This window comes from Ursus maritimus, unplaced genomic scaffold (assembly GCF_017311325.1).
Source record: "Ursus maritimus isolate PB19 unplaced genomic scaffold, ASM1731132v1 scaffold_6, whole genome shotgun sequence".
In the NCBI taxonomy this organism is placed as follows: domain Eukaryota; kingdom Metazoa; phylum Chordata; class Mammalia; order Carnivora; family Ursidae; genus Ursus; species Ursus maritimus.
Genome location: NW_024426774.1, coordinates 26163906 through 26189617, shown reverse-complemented (window position 1 = coordinate 26189617; position 25712 = coordinate 26163906). Strand labels below are relative to the sequence as shown.

General features: G+C 40.3%; 1 protein-coding gene across 4 annotated transcripts in view; it reads right to left on the bottom strand.

The window, feature by feature from the left end:
• The window catches only part of LTBP1 (latent transforming growth factor beta binding protein 1), a 228609-nt gene that overhangs the window by 8413 nt on the left and 194484 nt on the right, over positions 1–25712 (bottom strand). For all 4 annotated transcript variants that reach the window (XM_008700245.2, XM_008700246.2, XM_008700247.2 and 1 more), the window contains 5 exons: positions 22655–22831; positions 21860–21946; positions 19847–19975; positions 19025–19165; positions 17861–18031 (listed from right to left, as the gene is read on the bottom strand). In XM_008700245.2, the coding sequence (XP_008698467.2) occupies positions 17861–18031; positions 19025–19165; positions 19847–19975; positions 21860–21946; positions 22655–22831 (705 nt within the window). The remainder of the gene's footprint in view (positions 1–17860; positions 18032–19024; positions 19166–19846; positions 19976–21859; positions 21947–22654; positions 22832–25712) is intronic.

Sequence of the window (25712 nt, the reverse complement as noted above, 5' to 3'; positions counted from 1 at the left end):
AATGAAGCATGAGAGACTATGGACTATGAGAAACAAACTGAGGGCCTCAGAGGGGAAGGGGGTGGGGGAATGGGATAGAGGTGATGGGTAGTAAGGAGGGCACGTATTGCATGGTGCACTGGGTGTTACACGCAACTAATGAATCATCGGTCTTTGCATCGGAAACCGGGGATGTACTGTATGGTGGCTAACATAATATAATAAAAAATCATTAAAAAAAAATAAATAAAAAAAATAAATAAAAAACATTTAAAAAAAAGAGTAGTTATTACAAATAAATCCATGCTCTTAGTTTGTAAGACTGAATCTAGAGGTGGCTGAGCATGGTTCCATCTGACATCTGCTCGGCGGGGAAGCCTCGCTGAGACTCGAGGGGCTCCAGCTGTCGAATGACATAGGGCTGTTCGGGGCTGTCTGGCCCTTAGGCCTGGGTCTTCCCCTAGACTATCCCTCCTCTACCACGAAATGAGCTGGTCCCTCCCCTCCAAGCTCTCACAATCTAGCACTGCAAAAGAAAGGGCCCAGATGGGAGGGTAAAGAGGAGGAACAGCAGTCTGGAAAAGGTGGCACCTGATGTGAAAGTAATAAGACGAGTAGGATTTCCTTTGCCGGAAAAGGTACTTAGGATTCGTTTTAAAGAGCTTGCCCAAAGGTGTCAAGAAAGCAAGCCATAAGCTGTGTTTGGGGACTACCAAGCGGTTCCAAGGCAGGCTTCTAATGGACCCAGGTTGGTAAAGGGGAGCAGAGGACAGGAAAGGGGGTGGGACCTCAGGGACCCGCCGAATCTTCTCTCCCACCCCTTTCTTCCTCAGCTATGCATTTTTGGGATTCTAGAACTGATTGTCCTTTGCTGCTTTACTTTCTCTTATACATTACACATTCCAAATTTCAAAACAGTCTTGGTCAGTTATTGGAACGTGATTTCTGCATTAAACATACGCTCTTTTGTATTTGAGATGTGCTATGTTCCCATCATCACCAGGATGTGCATTTTGAGTTATTTTTCTGGGAGCATGGATGGGTCTACCCTAATCCATCTGTGCTGCCTCTCCCGTCGCGCACATCTGCTCTCATTCTGGGCCAGGGTCAAGGGTGAAGTGAGTGTGGGGGTAATGGAAGGAACACAGGCTCTTCTGGAGGCAAAGGCTGGGGCTCAGGTCCTGATTGGACCACTTACTTTTCAGCTTAGCGATTTTGGGCAGGCTTCAGCTTCCATATCTGTCACATGGAGGTAGAAATTCTCATTTGTCTACCTCTGCGTTACTGACATATGAAAATGAGATAGCGTTACAGAACTGCTCATAAATTTTGACCTACCAAGACAATGGAAGTTCCAATTTATCTCCGAGGTGAAAGTCGCTGAGTCCCTACTGAACACGTGCAAATAAAGAAGGATTTTCAAAGACAGTAAAAGAACGGGTTTCAGTGTTTGCAAAAGGTAAAAGCAATTGTCAGTGGGCAAAGAAGTGTGTAGCCAATTAAGAGCAATAAAGTACACTCTCGATGTTTTTAAGTACTCTTTCAAGATTATTTGGAATTTTTAAATACATAGAGGGAAACTCTTGCTCAGTAAACACAGGAAGATGCCTTCATGGACTTCATCTCAAACAAGAAGGGACAGAATCATCGACTGCCTTGACACACTGAATTACTGTGTCAGGCAGTGAGAGCAGTAAACACTAGATCGACAGAACTCCAAGTAGAAGGGAGACTGACATTCAACAACTCTTGTGTATGCCTGAATCCTTTAGAGGGGTCTCGAGTGGACAAGCTCCTCATCCGGTTCCAGGGGAGCAACTGGAGTATCACAGAATTTTCTGAGTCTTCAACAAGGCATCCTCAGGAACTGGGCACGGGCACATTTCTAGCACCTGCTGGGCCTCTGTGCACCCCAAGCCACAAGCAGAGCCCATCCTAGCTTGGACGTGCATGGCCTTGGCTATCCCTAGGGCTGGGACATGGCTACACTCCAGCTTGGGGACACAGTGAATTGTGGTGGGCGGAGGGTAGAGAACCCAGGAAAAGCAGATCCCTGAACTATTTCCACAACTACCCGTGAGAGCACATGAGACTCTCTCAGCTCTCCATTTCACCTAGCTCAATGTGTGGGGATGAACACATACTGTCCTTTCCCTAAAACACCCTTTACTTAAACACATCAACAATGATTAGGTGCTTTGTTGCCTGGGGACTGATGCAAAGGAATCATTTTGCTAAGCAAAGCTTATAATTTATGAGGCAAATACCATTTCTGGGCCACCATACAATGTGTTCATCCGGGATCTAGTCCAATACAAATGTGAAATGAACAGGAAATGGAAATATTCACACCTCAAAGCCTCCCCCACTCAATGCATTCTCTACTTCCCCAAGGACAAATGCTAAGCTCTTGATCAAAGCTATGAAAGACACACATGGGATGGTGTGGGACACCGTCACGAAGGGGTCTAAACAAGATCCAGTCCATTGATCACACTCCTTTCCCTGGTATGGCAGATTCATATGACAGATGGTGCTGCTTTGATTTTAATTTTAAATTGAAAAAAAAAAAAGGTTTAAAAATTACCCCCTGGAGCCACTGGGCCTGGGGCCTCTGCTGTCAGCAGCAATGGAAAGCACATTACTATATCCTGGCAGGAAATCTCCCTTCCTGATGACAGACCCATCTGCAGGACTGGTCTGGACAGTCACATGTCACAATGCCACTCTGACATGTGAGGAGACTGGGAGGTGAAGTTTTAGTCCTGAGACAGATTAAAGTCAGCTGCTTTGAGAAATGAAGAGGCTGCATTTCATTGTCCACACATCAAGGCTAAAAACTCAGGGCTCTAAAGTTTGAAGTGCATTATTTTCAAATAGAGGAGAATCCAAGGACTGATTCTTATGCATTAAGAAAAACAGGCCACATTTTGCTCAAATTTCTAGACTGAGTGTTTTTCTTAGAGTCCTCCACACATATTATTGATCGATGATGGTGTTTGGAAAACACAGACACACAAGCAGGAAATGAAGGAAGAAGACAGGGAAAATGGAATGAATATTTCTCCGGGGCATGCTGAGCCAGCAGCATAAACAGGCATTTCTGACTGAAATTAGCAAAAGCCCTGAGATTAGAAACACAGTCACCACTGACAGAAAATGCCATCCAGCACTGATGATAAAGGACCGTGAGTGAGCATGGTACCTGAGATGCGACCCCCAGTGGAGTCTGACACCTGTTTGGGATGGGTCTCTACTTATGCTCTACTCAGAAAAAATTTTTACCCACAGAGCCTGGGGAAGAGGCCGTAACCCTGCTTCCTGGATATTAAAACTTGCTGAGCTGTGAGAGAAAATAGGGTGTACTAAAAAGGAAAAGGTCCTGGAGTCAAAGGTCTTGGGTCCTAGTGCTGCTTCTCCACTTTCTAGTTCCTTGGACTGGACCCATTTTTTTGAGCTTCATCCACTCAACAAGATTAGGGTACCTGCCTTTGCGCTATTAAAGGCTAGTCATTGTTTCATTCTGTGACTGACTCATTCTCACTCATTCCACCAGACATGGAGAATAATTATGGGCAGGGTGGGATCTGGGAGAGAGGAAGGTCAGAATGACGCCATGAACAAAGGTGCATACACGGTGACATGTGTGACAGTTGATCAGAACCACAGGGAAGGAAGGTCATGAGAAGGTCAGGACGACAGCCAGCCAGGAAGAGCTGAGGGAAGATTCACCTTGGAGGTGACCATCTGTAGAACGGAGGCCAACTAGGTGAAGAGGAGGAAGGTAACTAAAGAGTCACAGACATGTAATGTATAAGAAAGCTTTAGAGAAACAAAAAAAGTACCATGTAAAAAACGCTGGCTACTCTAGATCCCTTCTTTAGGAACAGTGGAAAAAAAGGAAAGTGAACTCACGTGGACTGTTAAGTTCCCACGCGTCAGGTGCTATGGGCTTTTGCATACATTTTTCATTTAAATCTCAGAACACCCTATGAATAACTGCAGTTAATTCCTTTTGTTTCTGATTTATTGTATAACTTGTCCTAGTTTAGGTAAGAGATTCAAATCAAAACTGGTCTATCTGCAAAACCAGATTCTATTCCACAGCTGCCCTTCGGAAACCCTGCAAAGAAAATTATTCAATACGCTCCCTAGACCATAAGCCCCAGGTAAGTATGTAGTTCAGCAATAAGCATTTGTGACTGAAATTCCAGGGAGAGTAATAACCATGAATGCTGATGAGCTCAGCCCCACCAGGGTCAGCTCTATCATTAGTAGGATTTATGTTTATTGAATTTGCTCGATTTATTAGGTGAAAGAGATCAAATTGCTTAATGTTCAATTAAATTGTACTTGTCGAGGACAGGGAGGTAATGAAGTCTAAAGTCTTGGCAGGGTTTATGTTCTGTGGGACTCCCGTAAATGTTAATGCTCTAAGGAAACTCATGGGCCACAGACCAACCGAGCTCCCCCACCCCAGCAGTCACCTAACACTGCCCTTCCAAGTTCAGTCACTCCCTGCGTTTCCAACAGACTGCTGTTTATTTAGCCAGACTCTCCTGGAGAGACAGAGTTGTTGGGTATGAATGCCAAAATTGGAGGCTCCCTCTGCTTTCTAAAACCTAGATCCAAAATTTACACACTTGTAATGTATTAAATCCTGCCCCACACGAAAACCCTAAAATAATGATTGATCACTTATGAATTTCTTATTTAGGACGGCATGAAGAGTTTTCCCCATTTCTAAATATCTAGGGCTTTGGAAATGCAACATTCAAGTCTTATACTCAGGCAATCACAGGGGGAATGGGAATGAGGTAACCTCTAATGTTTGATAAGACCGAACAGTACAATAAACAGGCACACAAGAGGAAAGTTCAACATGTTAGTTTTCTCATCTACCTCCTATTTTCTAACTGTAAGACACCTACACTATTTTATTTTCTTCTTTCCTGCTCTTTAAATATCACTCTGAAGCGACAATCTGAGAAGTCGACAAATCGCAAAAATTAGTATTATGTGTCAGGAATACACTAGTTTCTCTTTTTTTGCATTAACCAAGTAAGAATTACTTTGAAATAGGAGCTAATCGCATGCTTCAGAATAAGGGGGAGGTTGTACAACGCGGTGGATGTACTAAATGCCACTGAACTGTTCGCTTGAAAATGCAACATTTTATGGGGCACCTGGGTGGCTCCGTCAACTAAGTGTCCAACTCTTCATATCAGCTCAGGTCTTGATCTCTGGGTTGTGAGTTCAAGACCCATGTTGGGCTCCACACTGGGCGTGGAGACTACTTAAAAAAAAAAAAAGGAAACCGAAAATGCTTAATTTTATGTTACGTGAATTTCACTTCAAAAAAAAAAAAAAGTCCAAAGAAACAAAAATAATACAGGAGAAAAATTTTTTATATATCATCTGGCATTTATCTAACCTTTCTATTTTTAACTGGTAAAATGAGGAAGCTAGTTGATCTCTGAGGTCCTTTCTAGTTTACATATTCTAGGATCCTGAATAGAAAATTTTTACTATTAGGCTGCACAGTCTAGGGAAGAAAATTGTCATGGAAATTTGTGGTTGTGATAGGAGGTCATCACCACTAAATGCCACTGTTGCGTCAGCGGAGCTCAGCTGGATGTTTTCAGAATGATGGACAATCATGGAATTTAACACACTGTAAGCAGTCAGTGTAACCTGTAAGGTAAGTCTCTCATTCACTTCTCTGCTGAGGAAACAGAGGTCCAGAAAAATTTAATGATATTCCAAAGACGAAGTGAGGATAAATTCTCAAAATATAACATTTTCTTTTACTAAAAACAAATTATTAAAATATAAGGGTAAAGGTAATTGGGTTTCCAAATATATTATTTTACCCTTGCTCATTTAAATTTTGAAGCAAAGAAAGTTATATTAGTATTTGTTCAAAACTAGCTTGAGGGACACCTGGGTGGCTCAGTCGGTTAAGCATCTGCCTTCAGCTCAGGTCATGATCCGGGGGTCCTGGGATTGAGCCCCACAGTTCGTTGTCAGGCTCTCTGATCAACAGGGAGCTTGCTTCTCCCTCTGCCTCTCCCCCCTCCCCATTTGTGCGCGCGCGCTCTCTCTCTCAAATAAATAAAATCTTTAAAAAAAAACTAGTTTAATATTCTGAAGTACAGATCTCAAGTTTATGAGATAAAGATATGCTGCTAAAGCTGTTATTATTTGAAGAGCAAGTTCTAGGTAATTTATATAATATTAAAGTAACACTAAACAATCAATATTATTATTCCATTCACTTATTACAAAGCAAAACTGAGCTTTTTAAAGATGCCTGACTCGGTTGTATGATTTTCCTATATATTGCTATTTATCTTAATCTGAAATGACTCTCTTTTACCTTCCCCTCCTGATCTGTTCGAAATCACATAGAGTCTTAGTAGCTCTTCCTCCTGGCAGTGATTTCTTCAGCTACACTTTGCAGGTGCTCAGAGATGACCATGTGAATGGTATCTCCTAGGGCTGAGCAGTGTACAACCAGCGCAAGTGTTCACAACAATTCTGCTTGCCACTGAGACTTGAATCTTAGAAGGAAGCAGAAAGAAGGCATGCTGTGTCCTAAGCTCTCCAGTGAGCTAATGTTTTGAAATTTGCTTCTTTCTTAAGATACTGGCTACTGATACGGAGCAAAAACTTTGCCCTGCCTAGCTTCTACTCCTTGCAGATCTGTGTCAGCACAAAGACAGGAACATGATCGCTTTTTAAGCACTTTCTAGATTCTTTTCTTCCAAACATCAGAGGCACCGTCTGTGTGGTGCATGAAGGGAGACCAGATAAACGTCCCCTCGCATCCCCTCCGCCAGTCTTGCCTACTCTGGTCATGAGGTCAGCATTTAAAGGCTCAGGCAGCTTTGTTCTAACCACAGCTGTTTCATAAGTTTAATTAAGAAAAGGTCAGAATAAGCACAATATTATTTGAATTCAAAACCTCAAACAGAAGATGCAGTTTTCAGTAATTATGTGCAGTGGTTTTGTCACAGCCCCACTCATCACAGTTCATTCTCCTCAGAGGACATTTCAACTCCTCTTATCACCGAAGAGGAAAAAAAAATCATAACAGCGGCAATGTGTATTTAAAATATGTGGAATAAAATTTCCACAAAGAGCAAATCACCTAATAAAAAATAACACTGAAAAGGTGTTTCTAGAAACTGTGTGCTATTCATTATCTCTGATTTCAAGGGAGAAAGTTTAAACTGCTAAACATTATATTTTTGAGATCAATTAAAACGCTTGTTAATGAAAAATAAAAGTGTTGCTTTTTGTCACCAGATTTCTCATTTTGCATGGATGTCTCAACCGTTCTGCTTTGGCTCTGAACGAGAAAGATTCTAATAGGACATCAATATGATTATAATCACAATCGAATTTACTCTCTGTTCAAAATATTTTATCTAAGAATGGGGCCAAATACTTTCTAACCCCTTCAAGGCAGCACAGCTTTTAAGAAAATAAGCACAGAACACAACGGACAACCCAGAGTCCAAGCTGTACGCAAACCAAAGTTTCAGAAGAGCTCAGGACCCCAACTGGCAATCCCGTCATCAAATTCTGCTCTCATTGTTCTGAAGCCCTTGAGACAACAGCTTCCACCGGTTCTCAGGAGAGTTAGTACTCTGGTGTGCAGTTTAGCAAGGTCTCTGCAGCTGGTGTTCCAGACACTTGCTGGCTCCCAACCCCAGGGAACTGGGTTTAGGAACTGTATCTGGTTCCAGGACACCCCTCCAGAGTGCTGTCTACAACAGCATAGCGGGAAATGGAGTACGTTCTCCCCTCTATTACGGTTGGGTTGTTGCTATTGTTTTTCTTTTTCCCTTTGAACTGTCCTTACTCTAAAAGCACACCAGGTTTCCTTTTTTTGTGAAAATGTTTTTAATCAGTGACTACAAAATACAATCCTAACCTGAAGATGACTGACTTGTCTGGTGCTTTCTCTTTGTCTGAGGCACCTGCCAAAGGCAAAGGTTGTTTTAAAACTGCGCTTTTTAGCCTCAATTCTAGTGTTCTTGCTCTGACGCATTGACCCTCCTTTCTGTAGCAGGCTTCTCTGTCACTCATCCCTGCTGACCTCTTCCCTCTCTCAAGTCCTGGGTCTCCTTCACAGCCTGGTTAAGCAGGCCCTGGCCTGCCACCTGTCCAGCTAGGAGGCCCCGGCTAAGGGTTAAGTATCCCACCTCCTCCCTGACCTTCTCGAGCATATATCTGGGGAGGGGAAAGAACTGAAAACTAAGGTCCTTCCTTAAGTGTGATTTCAGTGGGCAGTGCAGAAGGCCCACAAAATGCAAATATTTAACTTTTTCTCAATCCCACTTGTGATAGCTAATTTCACCTGCCAACTTGGCTAGGTCATGGGGTACCTGGATGTAGTTGGTCAAACATTGTTTGGGGCATTTCTGTGAGAGTGGTTTTGGATGAGATTAACATTTAAATTGGTGGATCTGAGTAAAGCAAATTGCCCTCCATCATGTGGGCGGACCTCACTCAGTCCTGAATCGCTGAATCACTGAATTGCTGAAAATAATAGAGAATGACCTTCTTCTGAGTGAGCAAAAATTCTCCAGCTCACAGCCCACTGCCTTGGACTCTTCCAGTCTGAAGGCCTTTGATGTGGAGCCTGGGCTCCCCCAAGTGTCTCACATCATCAGCCCACCCTGCGGATTTTGAATTTACCAGCTTCTATGATTATGTGAGCCAATTTCTTGTAATGAATGAATGAATCAATCAATCAATCAATCACTCAATAAATCTCTATCTCTTTTATTGGGTCTGTTTTTCTGGAGAACCCTAACACCCCAGGCTACCTTACAGGCACAAGGGAAGTTTATCATCAGTCTGAGCCATCAGTGTGGTAGGGAATCTCCCCATGGGGTGAGCACATCCCTTTAGGAGCAGGTATCTAATTCTTAAGGGGAGTCATGTGTAGATGGAGAAAAACTTTTATTAATTTTATCTGCCCTATTATGCCCTTGAGAGTCCCTGTACTGGAGGATAGTGATTATAAAAACAACACACGAGAAACACTTGTGGTCCCTCAGCATATCATGCATGGATGCTCAGACCCACACTTGAGTTACACATCCCTCACGCTGGTCTTCATTTTCTAATAATGGACGATCACAGTCATGAATTTTTTTACCCAGTAACCTCAGCTGGCCTGAGGTGGAAATTCTGCTAGTAATGATATACATTAAGTCTAAAATAGTAATGCTTTTCTGTTAAGGTTTTAGAATGAGGTTTTTGTTATTTTGTGTGTTTATAATGTTTAGGAGAACCATGTAATAGAGAATCGGACAGGAGACCTTGTGATTTTAATTTGAAATAAAGCTGACTTTAGATTAGGATTTGTGTTGAATGAGAATTAAGAGAACTTGATTAGGTTGGTAAACAGGATTTAAATTTATTAGAAAATTCAATTTGTCATTTTAACTTTGATTTATTAGATTTATAAGAGCTGCTTAAGCACTTACGAAGAAAATGCTTATTAGGACCGTGGGCTGCCCTTTCGGGTGTATAAAGTGCTGGGGAGAAAATCAAATACATAAAATTCATAAATGGAGAGCAAAGTATTAAGAGATTTCATTAACACAATTTCAATATAGAAGTTAGTCTCAAGGAAAGGTTTATTTCTTCCTTGATACATTTAAAGATTCACTATGAAATAAAATGATCTTTTTTATTATAAAAATATTGGATTTATAAGGAGCAGGACAAAATGTGTAAGTTGAACTCAAATTCCTAGGAAAATCTAGGTTTTAACATTTATAAATTAAACTATTTGTAAACATATTCTTTTGCTTTTATTAAAAAAAAATTGATAAAGTGAATACACTGAATGTTCATTTAAAGGCCAACATTAAATGGTCCTTTCCAGCCATAAAGCCTCCCTTACTTTAGTAGCTTTGGAGCTGGGAGAGGCATGGAAGGAGCAGCTTCCCTTGGGGTCCACAGAGCTGTCTGACTCTGTTAGTCCCCAAACACTCTTCCAATTCTTCATTGTCTTTAATTCTTGCCTCCTTTCAAAGAAGACCTCTAGCACCAAATAACAAGGGAGTGGTGGGGAATAATCATTAGCTCAACTCATTTCCTGGAACACGATTTGATTTGCTAACACCTACAAAGCATCTACTGTAATCCAAGCATCTCCCATACATTTATCACATTTAACCCTCCAACGACCTATTGTTGCTACTGCCATTTTACAAGTAAGGAAACTAACCTAATCACATCACAAAGCTGTACGTGCATAATTAGCTACTAAAATTTATTTTGCAATAGTCCTTTTGTAGTAAGAAATGCATTTTTGCTCTTCTCTGGGAGGAGCAAGAGGAAGTCAATAAATCTCTTCCATAAGAAACAACATACATTGCTTACTTGCCATTCCATTCGGTCAGTATCCAATTTAATCTAGTCCCACGGATACCAAGAATTACATCCCCAAGAACTGGACCAGCACTCTGCATATCTACGGCCTACACTATGCGTGCAGGCATGGTAGCTGGAATTTAGGAGGCCTTTTATATCTTTCCAGGCCAATTTTAATTCTCCACTATAATTTATTAACAGCTACACTTCCTTTAATCATAATATTCAGGATCTCCAATCAAAAATGATAAATGCTTTCGTACTCAGAGAGTATTAATTACCATATACCTTCACAAGAGTTCTCCACTTTGGGCAAAGGAAACTAAAGTAACTTGTCCAGTGCAGTCGATAGAAGCCTTGCCAGAAACAGAATGCGATCCCTGAGCTGCCTAAGCCGAAGGCAGTGACCACTCACCGTGCCTCACATGGAGGATGTTCCAAAGTTATTATTAACATTCTTTGGAAACATGTTTCTTGGAAAAGGCTTTAAACCATGACTGCTGAAAGGGCTTTTGCAACCACTGCCCAGTTACAATATTTTTTCAAGTTCAGTCCATGACTCAAATCCCTGTCTTCCTTCACACCTCCAAGGGTATTATGAAACTTCTTACATGGAGATATTTGGGAACCTGTAAAAGCCGTGCATGGATATGGAAGAAATCACTAGCTCAAGTGTTCAGAAACAGATTCCAAAGTCTTTCCCTTTTGCAAAACCATATGAAAAAATTGGGGGTAGGTTAGCTGTCAGGAAGTATTAAAAATTTTGGTGTTGCAGCAAATGGAGAATTTATTAAATCAGGGTGTCATGTGCACATTAACATGAGATAACATTTAGGGAAAAACTACTCTAATTTAGTAACATAATTGTATAGTATGTGAATTTTACAGAATTAAAAATTTACACTTCATATAAATGCAAACTGTACATTTGTTCCAAAATTTCTTGGCTAGTGCAGAGCAGGTGTGCAGTAAATAATGAAATGAAGGAAGGAATACGTAAGTGATTTAACTAAAACTGAACACAGGTAAACTATAAATAATTTAAGATTGCTTTTCAACCATACTTCTTATTCCTAATTGCACCTTGCTTATAAGTTTACAAATTCCCTAATGACAGAATTGATTTCAAACTTTTCTTCTGCTGTAATGATTATATTTTTCCCCCTGGCAGTCAAATACAAGCATGATCTGTATCCCCAGAACTAGAATTTCTGCACCAAATGTATCTATACATTTCTATCTTCCAACTGTTCTCTCAGCAAAACTGAGAGGACCATTCCTCTGCATTTTGATCAACAGTAGTGTTTTATAAAAATTGTTTTAATATTTTCCCTTCTTTTGCAGCACTGGTTTCCTTAGAGGTTTTTTATTTTTAAACTACTCTCACCTTTCTACACCCGACTTTCATTAAGAGAACTTTGGAGGGTCTAACACCTGTAGTGCAGTACATTGTACTACCAATAGGTGGCACTGTCCCAACACACCAAGTGTCCCATCAAATTTCTTCAAAGTTTTAGATCAAGACCTTAAGTCTTTATGTTCAATTTACTTACAATGTCTAATTGTTTTAATAATTTACTAAACAAAAGTCTAATTATTTTAACAAGATAGCCACGACACTGGGAACCCTGGGTATTTTGTTGTTTATTATTATGTTTTAAAGATTTAGAGTGAGAGAACACGCGTGCGCGCGCACAAACACACGAGCGTGAGCAGGGGGAGGAACCGAGGAAGAGAATTCTCAAACAGACTCCCCACTGAGCATGGAGGCCTCCCCACCCCCAAGGGCTCCATCCCAGGGCCCTGAGATCATGACCTGAGCTAAAATCAAAAGCCAGACGCTTAACCGACTGAGCCACTCAGGCTCTGAAACACTGGGTATTTTAGATTCCAGTATTCAAGTGTGTCTAATTTTCTTTCACAGGCGGGTTAAAGGGTTTTTATTTCCACACGATAACGGCATCCCGTATCTCTTGAAATTCATAGGTACATTTTCCAGAAAACTGAAGTTTATGTTTTTAAGAGTAAGCAATAAAAATATTAAAAATATTAAAAATCCCATTTTAGATAAATGCAAGACATCACCACCGAGTTTTACTTACCAAGAATTACTGCCTTGCTTTCGTCCCTTAATCCACAGAATATATAGTGTTATTATTCCCACCGTGCGCAAGACTCTAAAGCACAGCTAATGAGACACCAGTTCTCATTTGGCTGACCCTCATCCCCTAGCTCTAAAGCTACAGTTTCTCCCAGTCTTGTTTATGATATGGATACAGTGGTTTGTCTTCCCTGACTTGGTTTTCCAAACAGCTTTTTTTCTCCCAGAGTCTGGAAGGATATATCATGATAAAGAGCTCAATTTTGCGGGTCCTCCCAAAGCAACTCAAGGGCCCCTCTCCTCAAACATTTTAAAAGCAGGCAGCATCCAAAGATATAGAAAGAGGAAGGAGAAGAAGAGGCAGGAGGAGCGGGAATAAGGGCACTGAGGCCTCCAGAGGTCAAGGATGGGAAGGCTGCCAGCACACGATGCCTTCAACAAACTGTGCACTGTCCCACCGGCAGGGTCTCCGTCCATCACCTGGACCCTGTGCTGATGCCTGCTGTCTGGCCGCCATGACTTCAGCAGAGGATGAAGATGGGATCTGCAGCAGCCCCAGGAATGTACTGAATTACACGACTATGCAATTCTCCTCATGTAAAGTTGCCTGGACACAATCTGTCCCCCTCCACTCCTTCCCTGCCATGTGGTACCAATCCTCGAGATGCCATCTAACCTCAGAGAACACTACTGAACAAGCCACTCCTATCCCCTCCAACGACCAGTACTCTCAGACGTAGCTGCTGGCTTCGCAAGAATTCGTGCCCACGACCTATTGGACCAGAAGTGTGAAAGCCTGCTCCGCAGCCAAAGCTTTACTTTGCACTGCACTTTAATGCTCAAGGCTGATGACAAGTGCTGCGATTTATTCCTCAAATTTCTCCTGCACTATTTCCATCAGTAACTAATTGTTCCCCAAAGCAGCGCTGAGCTCTGAGGGAAACTGGACGGTTCAGTGCCTGAGAGGCTTGGATGAATCCAGGGCTTCCACGAACACACAGACAATGGGGTCCTTTTCAACTCTCAAGATATCCATGAGCAGCATATTTAAAAGAGTCAATGACAGAAATGATGAGAAAATGCGTTTGAAAAATCACACATTCTTTGCTTCCCCTTTGCACAACTGGTAACAGCTTTAAGGTTGGTTTTTAACACGATCCAGGAGGATGCTCATAGATGTCTCTAGAACATCTTTGTGAGTGTGGTCTGAGGACCAGCAGCATCCGCATTATCTTGGGACTTGCTAGGGACGCTGAGTCCTGCCCACCTCTTGGTACCTAGAAACCAGAATCTGTTTTTTGATAAGATGTCCAGGTACAGGTAATTGGCATGCCCACTGATATTTATGAAGCAGCTGTCTCGAAAAGCAAGTCTTCTACAAGAACAATTACTTCTGCATTTGTCTATCCTTAATTCATGTTCAGACGCTATCAGGTAATTGTGTATTTTATAAGATCCTCCGATTTCAGTTACATTTGAAAATGCACTTGACCTGAGTCACTTACAGTAAGTAGCTACAGCTGCTAATATCTTCTGGATGTGTCAAAGACCATTCTAGGTGTTCATGCATTAACTTACTCAATTTTTTTTTTAAAGATTTTATTTATTTATTCGACAGAGATAGAGACAGCCAGCGAGAGAGGGAACACAAGCAGGGGGAGTGGGAGAGGAAGAAGCAGGCTCATAGCGGAGGAGCCTGATATGGGGCTCGATCCCATCACGCCAGGATCACGCCCTGAGCCGAAGGCAGACGCTTAACCTCTGTGCCACCCAGGCGCCCCTAACTTACTCAATTCTTAAAACAATCGTGTGAGGTAGGTGAAATTTTTTTCACATGAGGAAACCGAGGCACAGGGAGACAAAGTAATAAGGTTGCATAGATAAGAAGTTGCCCAAGCAGGATTCAAATGCAGGCGATGTGCTTCCAGAGCCCCTGTACTGACCTCTATGCTCTGGCTCCCCTTAGGGACTCTATGCCAGCAGAAACGCTCAGTGGAAGATGGTTTGCTGTAGATACAACTAGAATGTCAAGTGCTAATCCAGGCAATGCAGGCTGGTCCCAGGCTGGACCACTGGGAAACCTGTTTAACTTTCAGAATAAATGACTCCTAAGTGTAGTTCTAGGCCCATAATCTTCAGGGTATAACAGAAATATCCCTTCTGGGTTGCTTAACTTACTCCTATCCTCCCATTAAACCATTTAGAACAACAGTTTTCCATATGTGTTCTTTGGAACCTTGGGGTCCTTTCACAGATACCTCAAGAGCATAAATATCTCTTCTTCCAGCCAGTTCCCCCAGCAGCTTTGAGGTTAATGAATTTATATATTGGAGGTTAAAATAACAATTCAGTGGACAAAAGATTACCAATGTTTAAAAAATAAAAGATTGAAAATCACTGACTTTGAGGATTTGGTGGACTACATGCTAGAGATTCTTTCTGGAGAATTTATTCTAAGTACTGTGCATATATAAACCAAAAGAGTGTGGCAATGCTAATTATTATAATTATATAATGCTGTTATAATTAGCAATGCTAATTATTACTTTTAAATTTGGCAATGGGTACCAATCTTTTGCTGATACCCCATCCCCTCCTAAAAATATCACACAGTATGTATTTGTTCACACGTATTTGTTCACATTTACATTAAAAAATGTGTTAAGTCTCAGTTAAAAATAACTGGTGCAATATTCTAAAATTAATTCCTAACAGCAACATATTTGACTATTCTTCCAAAAATTATGTCGATTAAATTTGATTTTCAAAGGCACTGGCTTGTCAGATTTATATGCAGTAAATACTTAATATCACAGGATCAGAACAGGGACAGAATAAAATTCAAGTATGTGCAGAATCTCTATAAAGACATTTCCATAGAGACAAGCATAGATACCATAATCCGAATGTTGGGGTTGTGAACAGAATATGTACAAAGCTCCTACAAATTAATAAGAAAAAGACACCAAGTCCAACAAAAAAAAAAAATGGGCAAAGAATATGAGAAACAATTCCCTGACAAAGAAATACGTATCACCTATAAACACAAAAAAGATGCTCTAATTCCTTAGAAATAAGAGGACACATGTATGATATTTTTCTCACCCATCTGATAAACACATTTTTCAAGACTGCAAACACCAAAGGGTAGAAGGGTATGAGGCAAGAGTCATTTCAAATGCTGCCAAGGTGAGTGCAAATTTGCACAGTAGGTTCAGAGTAATATAGTAAAACTAAGTGTACCTACTTCCCGACCCAGCATTTTCATTTGTAGGATTTTCTCCTGCAGGTGTATGTAAGATACAAACATGAAGGTTCCCTGCAGCCGGGTTTATAACAGGAAAATTGAGATTGAGGCAAGGGGTGGGAGAGCCAAACAACCCAGAATTCCAGGGCTGGAGGTGATGAAAGAGACCTTATACATCCATAAAGCAGTCTGTGCAGCCATGTAAAAGTTACCATCTTCCATCGAGTCTAAGATTCCACAGACCATAGCAAGCGTTCTGATGTAACAGACATTATTAAAATGTGAAAAAAAGCCTTGTGGCCATTGTTTGATGCCGTCAGTTTTAAGAAACTCCCAATTTCAGAGATGCTGAAGCGTAAAACAAAAAACGAAGTGTCTTATAGATTATATGGAATTCAGTTTTAAATATGCTCTTAAACATACGGGCACCTGGGTGGCTCAGTCGGTTAAGCATCTAACTCGTGGTTTGGACTCAGGTCATGATCTCAGGGTCATGGACTCAAGGGCGCTGAGCTCTAGCCCCATGTCTTTGAGTCCCACTCAGTAGGGAGTCTGCTTGAAGATTTTGTCCCTCTGTCCCTCTCCCCACTCCCTCTTTTTCTCTCTCAAATAAATAAATCTTTAAAAAATACAGATATAAATACAACTATATAACAAGGCTGGAAGATTAAAAAAAAAACCCAACTGCCAAGAATGAATAACTTTGAGGAGCGGAGTTCAACTGTGATGGGGTAGGTGAAGAGGGATAGAGTATCTTGGATTAATTCTTTAGAAGGGGTATATGCTATTTTTGAAAAAAATTAAGCAACAGAAACCACTGGCTAAGTAAAATGATCTATCAGAACACTGTGAGATGTCACAAGTCCCGACGTGCTCACGTCCTATGGATTTTACTCTCCTTTCCGTGTGGCACCTGCCTCCCAGAACAGAGGCCACAGCACTGCTAACAACTGCACCCCTCCCTGTGTTTCTGCTCTACCTGCACTATCCCCGTCCTCAACCACCCCACAAGACATAAACGCCTCTGTTTTACAAATGGGTTGTGCTGGGTGAGGTTATTTTCCTCAATGGGCAGTTCTGGATTCCCCACCTAGCCTGTCTGGCCCCAGAGCCCATCTTCTTTCTAGTCCCGGGCTACTATCATCACCATCTATTTCTTTATGTATTTGCTCTTTATCCTTTGCAAGTCCTTTTTCTTTTATGGCATTTCAAATCATTTTCTTTTTTATGCTACATTGGCTTTACATTATTGCCAATTTGAAAAGCTACAAAATAGCTTGAAAGTTGCATTCTAATGAACTGAAAATTAATGCATTTCCTCTTTTTGAGAAATTCTTCCCCTCTTGACCACTCTCAGAATTTTTTTTATTATAAACTCCTTCATTTTATACCCACATGGTATCTTTCCAGCTTTAGCAAATCAATTTCATAGCCAAAGACAAAATGATATGCCAAACACTTTCAAGGGCTTTCCTTTAAAGAGCAGTAAGTGGCTACAAAGGTAAGAAGAGAAGAAGTAAGCAGATACCGGACAAGCCAGCAGTCACCAAACAGCCCAGAGTCAGCACCTCCCAGTCCTCCCCCAGCACAAGGAGACGGGATAAACCTGGTGCCTAGCTGTTGCATTTTCCATTTGACCAAAGGTTTATCCTCAGATCTAACCCTTGAAATGAAAGGACATTTGTTCAAATACATTTTCACTTACTTCCTACTCTCTTCCTTTAATGTTCTAACCCCTGTTTGATCCCTCTCACCAAGAGGCATAAAACCCAGGACTTTGACCTACAAAGATTTTCTACAGTCTCTAATAATTTTTGCTCTAAGTAGACACTGTTAGACATGAGAAAGACTGTAGAAAAAAAAGGAAGTATCCGGAGATATAAGTTCCAAAGATCTATGCCACAATTGCTAATTTGCATGATGTTTCTTTGGGTCATTTGTCATTCTTTGGTGAAACAGAACGAGGGTTTCAAAAATTCATGACAGGGTGTGGACTGGAGCACACCCACACCCAACACCTCTGATGAAAGTAAGAAATCAGGAGTGAAGATGAAGATACAGAAGTAAAAGAATTGTCAGGCTCCAAAGGAGGGGAGATGAACTCCAGCAGAAGGAACTGGATCAGGGCTCACCTGAATCCTTCATGGGGCAGAGGGCACACTGCATACCCCAGGCCTCTCCGTACAAACAGCAGCACTCTGTGTAAGTTGTCTGCTTGCCAACGAGAGGCCGGCTACACACATACTCCTCACTCAGATGTTCCCAGCACAGGTCTTGGTAGACATCAGTTTCTTCTATTTGTTCTGAAAGGGAAAACATGGTTCCATGACAATCGCACTGTTATTCCTATTTCATAAACAGTGTGCTGGAAGCCAGTGAGTCTCAAAGTTTCCATCTCTATTTCTAAGAGTGACTTCCAAGTACAAGTCTGAAGCCAGCCTGGCCTTTCCATGGATCAAACCTCTGTCATCTCCCACTGGGTGTCATTCCACCAGCTGAAATTCAACTTGCCCATCATGTTCCAATTAAATCCCTCCCTCTGTAGCTTCCCATCATTATAGAAAGCACCACACTGTCTTCTATACTCCATAATCCTAAAGCACTTCTGATTTTCTAATCTTTCCTTTTTTACATTCACTCTTCTGTGAAATCCTACCATTTCTTTTTACATAACACTTTGCAGATTCATGCTTTTTCACCCAATTCATCCGCCAAAGCCCTGGACTAGTGACACTTCCTGCTAGAGTACTCAACTCCAAACTTCCTGCCTTTCAACTGACGTCATCCAAAGTAGTTCCTGACAGTGATGACGGATAGATCAATTATGACAATTATGAGTAGCACATCATCTCATTGGGGATGAACAGGGATTCCAATCATCGGACACCAGGGGTCTCCACTGCCTTGTTGGATTCCACCGTCTGTTGACCCAGCCTCATCTGTGTTCTCCAGTCCAGTCAAACAAACCTGATTATCCTTCTCTGAACTCATGCCTTCCTCAGTTGCCTATGAGGATGAAATGGGGCAAATCCTCAGGTGGAGAACAGTTCTGCGATCTGCTCAGCCAATCTCTATTCTGTTATCTGCTAAATAAATATGTGCAGGGTATTGACTTTCCTACATGCTGATGATACGCAGGTAATTATTTCTCTTTTATTATTTTTAGCATCTCATTTTAATTACTCCAAAATACCCGAAGAGTCCATTTTTCTCTTTCCCAGTAGCTCACATTTCAGTCAAAAGGAAAACCTTGCCGTTTATTTGCACTGAGACTTGCCTCTCACATCCCAACGTACCGTGTGATTCAGTTGGTCGTATACATCTTTTCTCTGAAGCATCCAGGACCATTGGATGGGTGCAGAAGCAGTTATAAGAGCCTTCTGTATTAACGCACTGGCCATCAATACAACTATTGGGGTCCTGGCATTCATCCATATCTTAAGAGAACAAAATTATTAAAGAGAATCAGCAATCAGTGGTACCTCGTACACTTCCCAAATTTTACACACTGTTAAATTTAGTCCAGATTCCAAGGGCTGCCACATGTTAATTAACTACACATCATCATCCAAGAGAGAACAGCTCTGACTCTAAAAATATTAAATTGTATTGATTGGAAAAATAATGGTGCCCTGCTGCTGCTGACATTAAAGAAAGAAAGAAAACATTTAGGAACAGGATATGCTTAGAAATTTAAGATAAAATGCCTCTTTATGATAGTTTTAAAATTATTTCCTTTTGCTATGTTTTTCTGCCTAGTGTATATGGTTTTCTGCTTAAGCCTTAAAGTCTGGGTCAGTAGTTAAAAATGACTTTCACTTGCATGGTATGAGTGATGAAACAGGAGGCTCCCCAGACCAAAAGAACACTTCAGTTAAACCAGTGACCTGAATTATAATTCCACATTGAATATTAACTCTTTGCTTGAAATCTGTTCAACTAGTAGTGCGGAGGTTTTTTATTTTCTTAAATCTTGCTCAAGAAAGAGATCCATAAAACATTTAAAGATCTTTTCGACATGTGATGTAGCTGCAAGGGAATTGTTTTTACTACATAGCACTACTAATTTTTTTCTGTGTGTAGATTTTCACAGCACCATGTAGCCTCTTAATACTTACCAAAGCACTGCAGTTTGACGGGATCATAGTATGTCCCCTGCTTACAGTAGCATTCGTAACCAGGCTGAGTGTTCAGACAGAAGCCATTTTTGCAGATTTCTTGCCCGAAGAGCATGCATTCATCCGCATCTATGGGGGAAAATGGAGAAAGAGAACAGTTAGCTTTGGTCTTTCAGTTAAAAACAAGAGTTTAACCAATATGGGGCTTCAAGTTAGATATTATAATATTCATAGTCCAAAGAATCTTCAGATACAACAACAGAAAAATCTTCAAGTTAGCCCTAACTCACAGATGTGGAAACAGAATCTGTGATATCTAGGGAACAATGTCCAAAAATTGGAGAAGGTCTTTTTGTCAATACGATTTCTGGGGTGCTACCTCCTATTTGATGAAATACTCTATGGATTTCACAATGCAACCAACAATATTTTCATAAGAATATACCTTTTAAGAAAAGTGCCTTTCTATAAATGTGTATTTTGGCCCATTAACTAGTCGAGATGAAGAACACTCCCACGAAGAGTTTGATGGAACTTGGTGAGGCTTCTTTCTTGGTGATAATGACCAGTTAATAAAAGCACAAGCTGCTAACGGTGTTGGCAGACCCACTCCCCCACAGAATTTATAGTGCTCTCCATCTGCAAACCTCAGTTTACTCAGTGGTAAGTTGGGGACAACAGGAACATCTACCTAATAGCACTGAAACAATTAAATGAGAAAATCCATGTAGAAGACTCCACAGACTCCCCAAAACTGTTACCCCTTGCTTTCACTGCTATTATTATTATTATCATCAGTTCTAGCATTTTAGAGCAAATGTCACGTCATTAAAAAAGAATCATAGGCTCCATAGATGAATCACTCAAAGTTGCACAGCTGGAAAATGGCAAAGTCAAGTCCATAATACATAGCTGTTTGGATCTGCAACTAATATTCCAACCATTTACAGCACTGCTAAGACAGGGTGAGGAGGAACTTATTTTTATATGAGAGGGGGTGACTTTATGGTAAAATCAGGGCTCTGTTCCATAATATGAAGTGAGATTTAACTATATCCCTGCAAAAACAAAGTAGGATATTTGTGAACTTGAAAAGCATTAAACACATACTGCAAACCAAGTCTTCTTGTTATTTAATTGGACTAAATCATTAATATATTTAAAAAGCACATATGGAATTTCTTATCCAGCTACCGACTATGATTAAAACACTAGTTCTCAACAACGGATGGACAATAAAAATGTTTAGTCCATATTCCAGCTACTTAGCCATTTTCAATATTAAACTATAAAGGGGAAAAAAACCCACACTGTATATAAGAGGTCATAATATCTCTATCATGGAACTGTCAAAAGTGAGTGGTTAACAAGGGAATATTCATACATGTGGTTTAAGTTTTATCAAAAAGTCTGTGCACTTATTTTAGAAATATGGACTAATAGCATTAAATATATTAACACATCTACTTTAGTTTTCTTCTTTTCTATTCTTTATGAGGAATCCCTAGCAATCAGTAAAAGTATCTTAGCCACAGTAGGATGAGTTCTAAAAAGGGCAAGAATCTTAGCTTTGTTGATGACCACAGAGACCAAAATAATGAGAGCCAAAATTATATGGTCTTAACTTATATTATTTCTAACATATGTCTGGAGTAAAAGAATAAATTGATAAAAGCACCTCCTAGGTACAGAATTTTGTGGTAAGTATTTTTAGTATGTTATCTCATTTAATTCTCATGATAAACCTCGGAGACATTATTCCTATCTCAGACAGGAAGAGATGGAAACTCAGGAGGTTAACATGACATCCCAAGGCCAAATGGTCCTACATGTTCCAAATCCCAAGATACAGCTCTGCCCAGAGTCCGCAGGGGCCCCCCAGTAGAAGAATTAAAGGCTTTCTAATCAGTTTCCATGATTAGAAGAACTTTAATTCAGTCGAACCCAAGTCAGGCTTTTACTTGAATGATGATACACACGTGTGTTGCAAATTCATTTCTGTTTGATTCTGACCTTTATAGTTCTCACCACCCATCTCGTAAGAGGATTCTCCAGTGGGGACAAAACCTTTCCCTCTAGGACACATTTCGGTGAATTCAGCTGAGTTCAGGAGAGACCAAAAAAAGAGTTAAAAGAAGGAAAAAAAAGAACATCCTCCATTAATTTGTGCTTTAAATTCAGTTTTTCTTTGTCAGACTCAGTAACTTTAAGGCAAATCTTGTCACCTAATTTGGGCAAATAAATTCAGTACAATCTCCAAAATTACAGAGTAGGTGCAAATAAATCTAATGACTTTGTAAATAAGTTTACTTATAATTTTAAAACAGTCTCCTTTTATTTACCTATGTTTTAACTGATGTGATGACTTACCTCTCCATCACTGTGGTTTCTCACATTTTAAAAAAGTTTAGTAGGATTCCATTCAAGCAAGATCTTAGGCTAAATATGCAAGCTCTAGTTACGGATAAGGTGGTGTCAGTTTTAGCAAAAAAGACTGGTTTTGAAAAATGGAATAAAACTGAATCAGCTTTCTGCCAACATATCATATGGAACCTCAATGTAACTGTATATTCTGTGACGGACTGAAGTTAAGTTTAAAATTTCATCTGGAGGTTGGATGACGGGGATGGTCCTAGCCCCGAATGAAATGGACTGTAAGGTAATCTCATCTAAGTTCCGCTATGGCAGGTCCCAGGCAATGCCATCATTACAAGGCTTCAATGCAGAGACCAAAGTGAGAATATTCCAAGGCCCTGGACACCACAGGACCAGACCCAAGTACGAACACACCACTCAGCTGCTTCTTACCAGTCCCCACGACAGGGCAAGGGAAGATCTCACAGTTGTCTCCCCACCCGGCCCCGGAGGTGCAGCAACATTCTTGTTTGGTGACGTTGGGGGCCAGCACATTATCACAGAGACTGGCGTCGTTGAGATTATAGTAGCATTCTTTCTTTTCTTCCTTGGGTTGATCTTCATCTAAGTCTAAATAGAGAGGAGAAAGTAAAAAGAGGACCTCCGGGACCCATCAGCTCTGTACCACAACAGAGCAGAAGACACAACGGTAAAAAGGGCGGGCGGGGCGGGTCAGCAACATTTCACTTACACAAAGCGGCCTTTTACTCTCAGCGGTGGATTCTACCACTGCAAGATAAAAATGCCCTGGAATCCTGAATTTTGACGGATTTTTAACACACCCCAAGAGTGTAAATCTGTCAAAATCATTTCCTTTTACGTTAACCAATTACTTTATTCTTGTACGTTTGGCCGTGACGAGAGTTTCCGTATCTGCTTTCTTGCCAAACATAGAGCCGTTCTATATGAGTTACAACACCTACTTAAATCGATGAAAATTTTCCCCAACATTTGACCAGAGATGTGGGGCCACACAAAATATTTAACTCTTAGGTGGTTATTTGAGTCAACCATGCCCCAATCTTTTCTGAATAGAACAAGGCAGCGTAAGATAACTAGAAAAACACTGCAATAACCTAAATTCTATAAAGTAACCTTTTGTTACTGAAAGTCTACTTCAATTGCTACGAAATAGGGCTTTGAATGAAATAATGAGTACCAGCTAAGCCTCAGGGTAGAATTTCAAGGCTGGGTTCTAGTCTGGCTCACGTGTGTTCTAGAGGAATGTATTTTCCAACAGACTCGTTTAACCCTCTGTGAGAAAAGACAAAGTGATAGGACAGAATACAAACAACGAGAACAAAAGCCACCTACTTTCAGATAATAATGATAATAAATAAATAATGATTTAATCCCATCAGGTTTATAGTCTATGAACAAGAGTGTGTTTTTAAAAAATGATCAATATTTTGAGACGAGACTTGTAAAATAGTCTAATCTCTTCCCTACCATACCCTGTAGAGTTCAAATTACTGCCTATGTTTCAGAGCTTATTAATAGTTTTTACTTTATGCTGTATCAAATTAAAAGGTGACCACTGCCATTGCAATTACTCAGATTAATTCCAATGAAATATTTTCATTAGAGTGCTGCTGTTTCCAGATTCTTAGACACAAAGAAACTACAGGGACAAAGGAAAAACATTTGCCAGTGAGGATAAGACTTTAATGTCAACACCTACCTTTGTTTTGCAGTTGGTAGATAATTGTATTATTAGGAAAGCTTAATGAGATATTTTCACAATAGCGTCCTATATATTTATTTTGGCAGGGCCAGATTGACTGTGAAAACCAGATTAATATACCAAATAGCAAGTCTTCCTAAAATAGAAGTTCATAGAATTCTATCAGAGAAGCTACTACCCTTTCTTTCCTCCTACGGCGAAGAAAACAGGCAAAACGACAAACAAAACTGACGTATACATTACTCTCAAAACACAGAACATCAGTGAGAATGTAAAAGATCCCTTTCACACTTGATCCCGGCTAATTCTTAGATCATTCTGTCTTTGACATAATTCAGTCTGGACTCTCCGTTAGCATTAATAGCTGATAACAAATTCCAACCTAGAATAAGTGTCCAGGAAAAAGCAGAAATGCTGATTTCTACAGCAGTTTATGAAGCGGTTTTAAATCATTTCCTTGTGTGTGAAATCAGATAAAACCTGCCACAGCCCTCGTCTCCTCTAGCTTTCAAGCGTGCAGAAGACAGAAATGTGCTTTGCCCACATGGATGGAACAGACGACCACCACTTCCTTCTCCTCAGGTGGGGTTCCAAGCTCTTATCCACAGAATTCTCTGGGAAACGTAAGGGCACTTTAAGTTATTGTTAAAATCCGTCAAGAGCCCTGTAGAAAACTTTACAAATTTCCCCCCAACACTTGTGAATAAATGGACAGCCTATTACTAGTTCAATTCTGCTCATTTTATTCAGTTGAACTAAAAGAGCAGCTAGCTATCAATGGGGGCGTTTAGAAATACAAATCAAAGCAGCAACAAAATTAGTTTGTCAATCAAGTTTACAGTCTGTGCTAAAAGAGGGCTGAATAACTGTTTTCTTCTTGTGTTCGAAGTTCAAAGTATGTTATGGTGTTTGTTACAAAATGGAATACCATACAGTAGGGCATCACGAAGATTGCTATATTCATCTGTAATCAGACACCACAGGCTTCTGTATTAGTCAAAAACTTTACATACTTACATACATGTTTATATTCACATATAAATACCATATATATTTAGTGTGTTTCCTACAGTGTTTGTTTTACTCATAGCCCAGAAACTAAGAAATAACATTATCTTTGTTTTCCTTTTTCTTTGGAAGGAAACTCACAAGTTATTGCATAAGGGAAACAACCAATAATATCACTGCATTATTCAGGTTTTTACATTGGTTGTTATAAGTTTTATTTTTTCTCCAAGCAGATTGAAAGTTCAATGTTTACACAGCTGAAATTGGGGGTTAGTAAGGCCCTCATCGGTGTTTGGAAAGAGACGCAAATTCTTTTCAAAAAAACGGGTCCACAAAGGTCGTTCTGTGAAAAAAGGCAATTTCCCTATCTTTCTAACCTTTAAATAATGAACTTCCTAGAGCATTTTTCTACTGGGGGAAAACTGAGCAGTAAACACAATGCAATGTGATTTCTTTAGAAAATCTCTGTATGAGTTTAGGTCACTGTTACCACGGGAGGAATGGTTCTGTCGCAAAATGATTTTAAGAGATCTAATCAAGGGACATAAAAGTGCCAAGCATGAAAAAGCATGAATTTTGTTTTTCTTAAAGATTTTATGAATAAGATTAGCCACACCACATACCTCCAGCCACAGACTTCTAAGAAATAAACTACCTCTCCTCTGGTATTTTCAGATGTCATTTTTCACTTTTATTAAGAGGTTGGCATAACATCTGTGTATAAACAGCAATTTGTGTAGTTTAATCCTAGGGTATGGA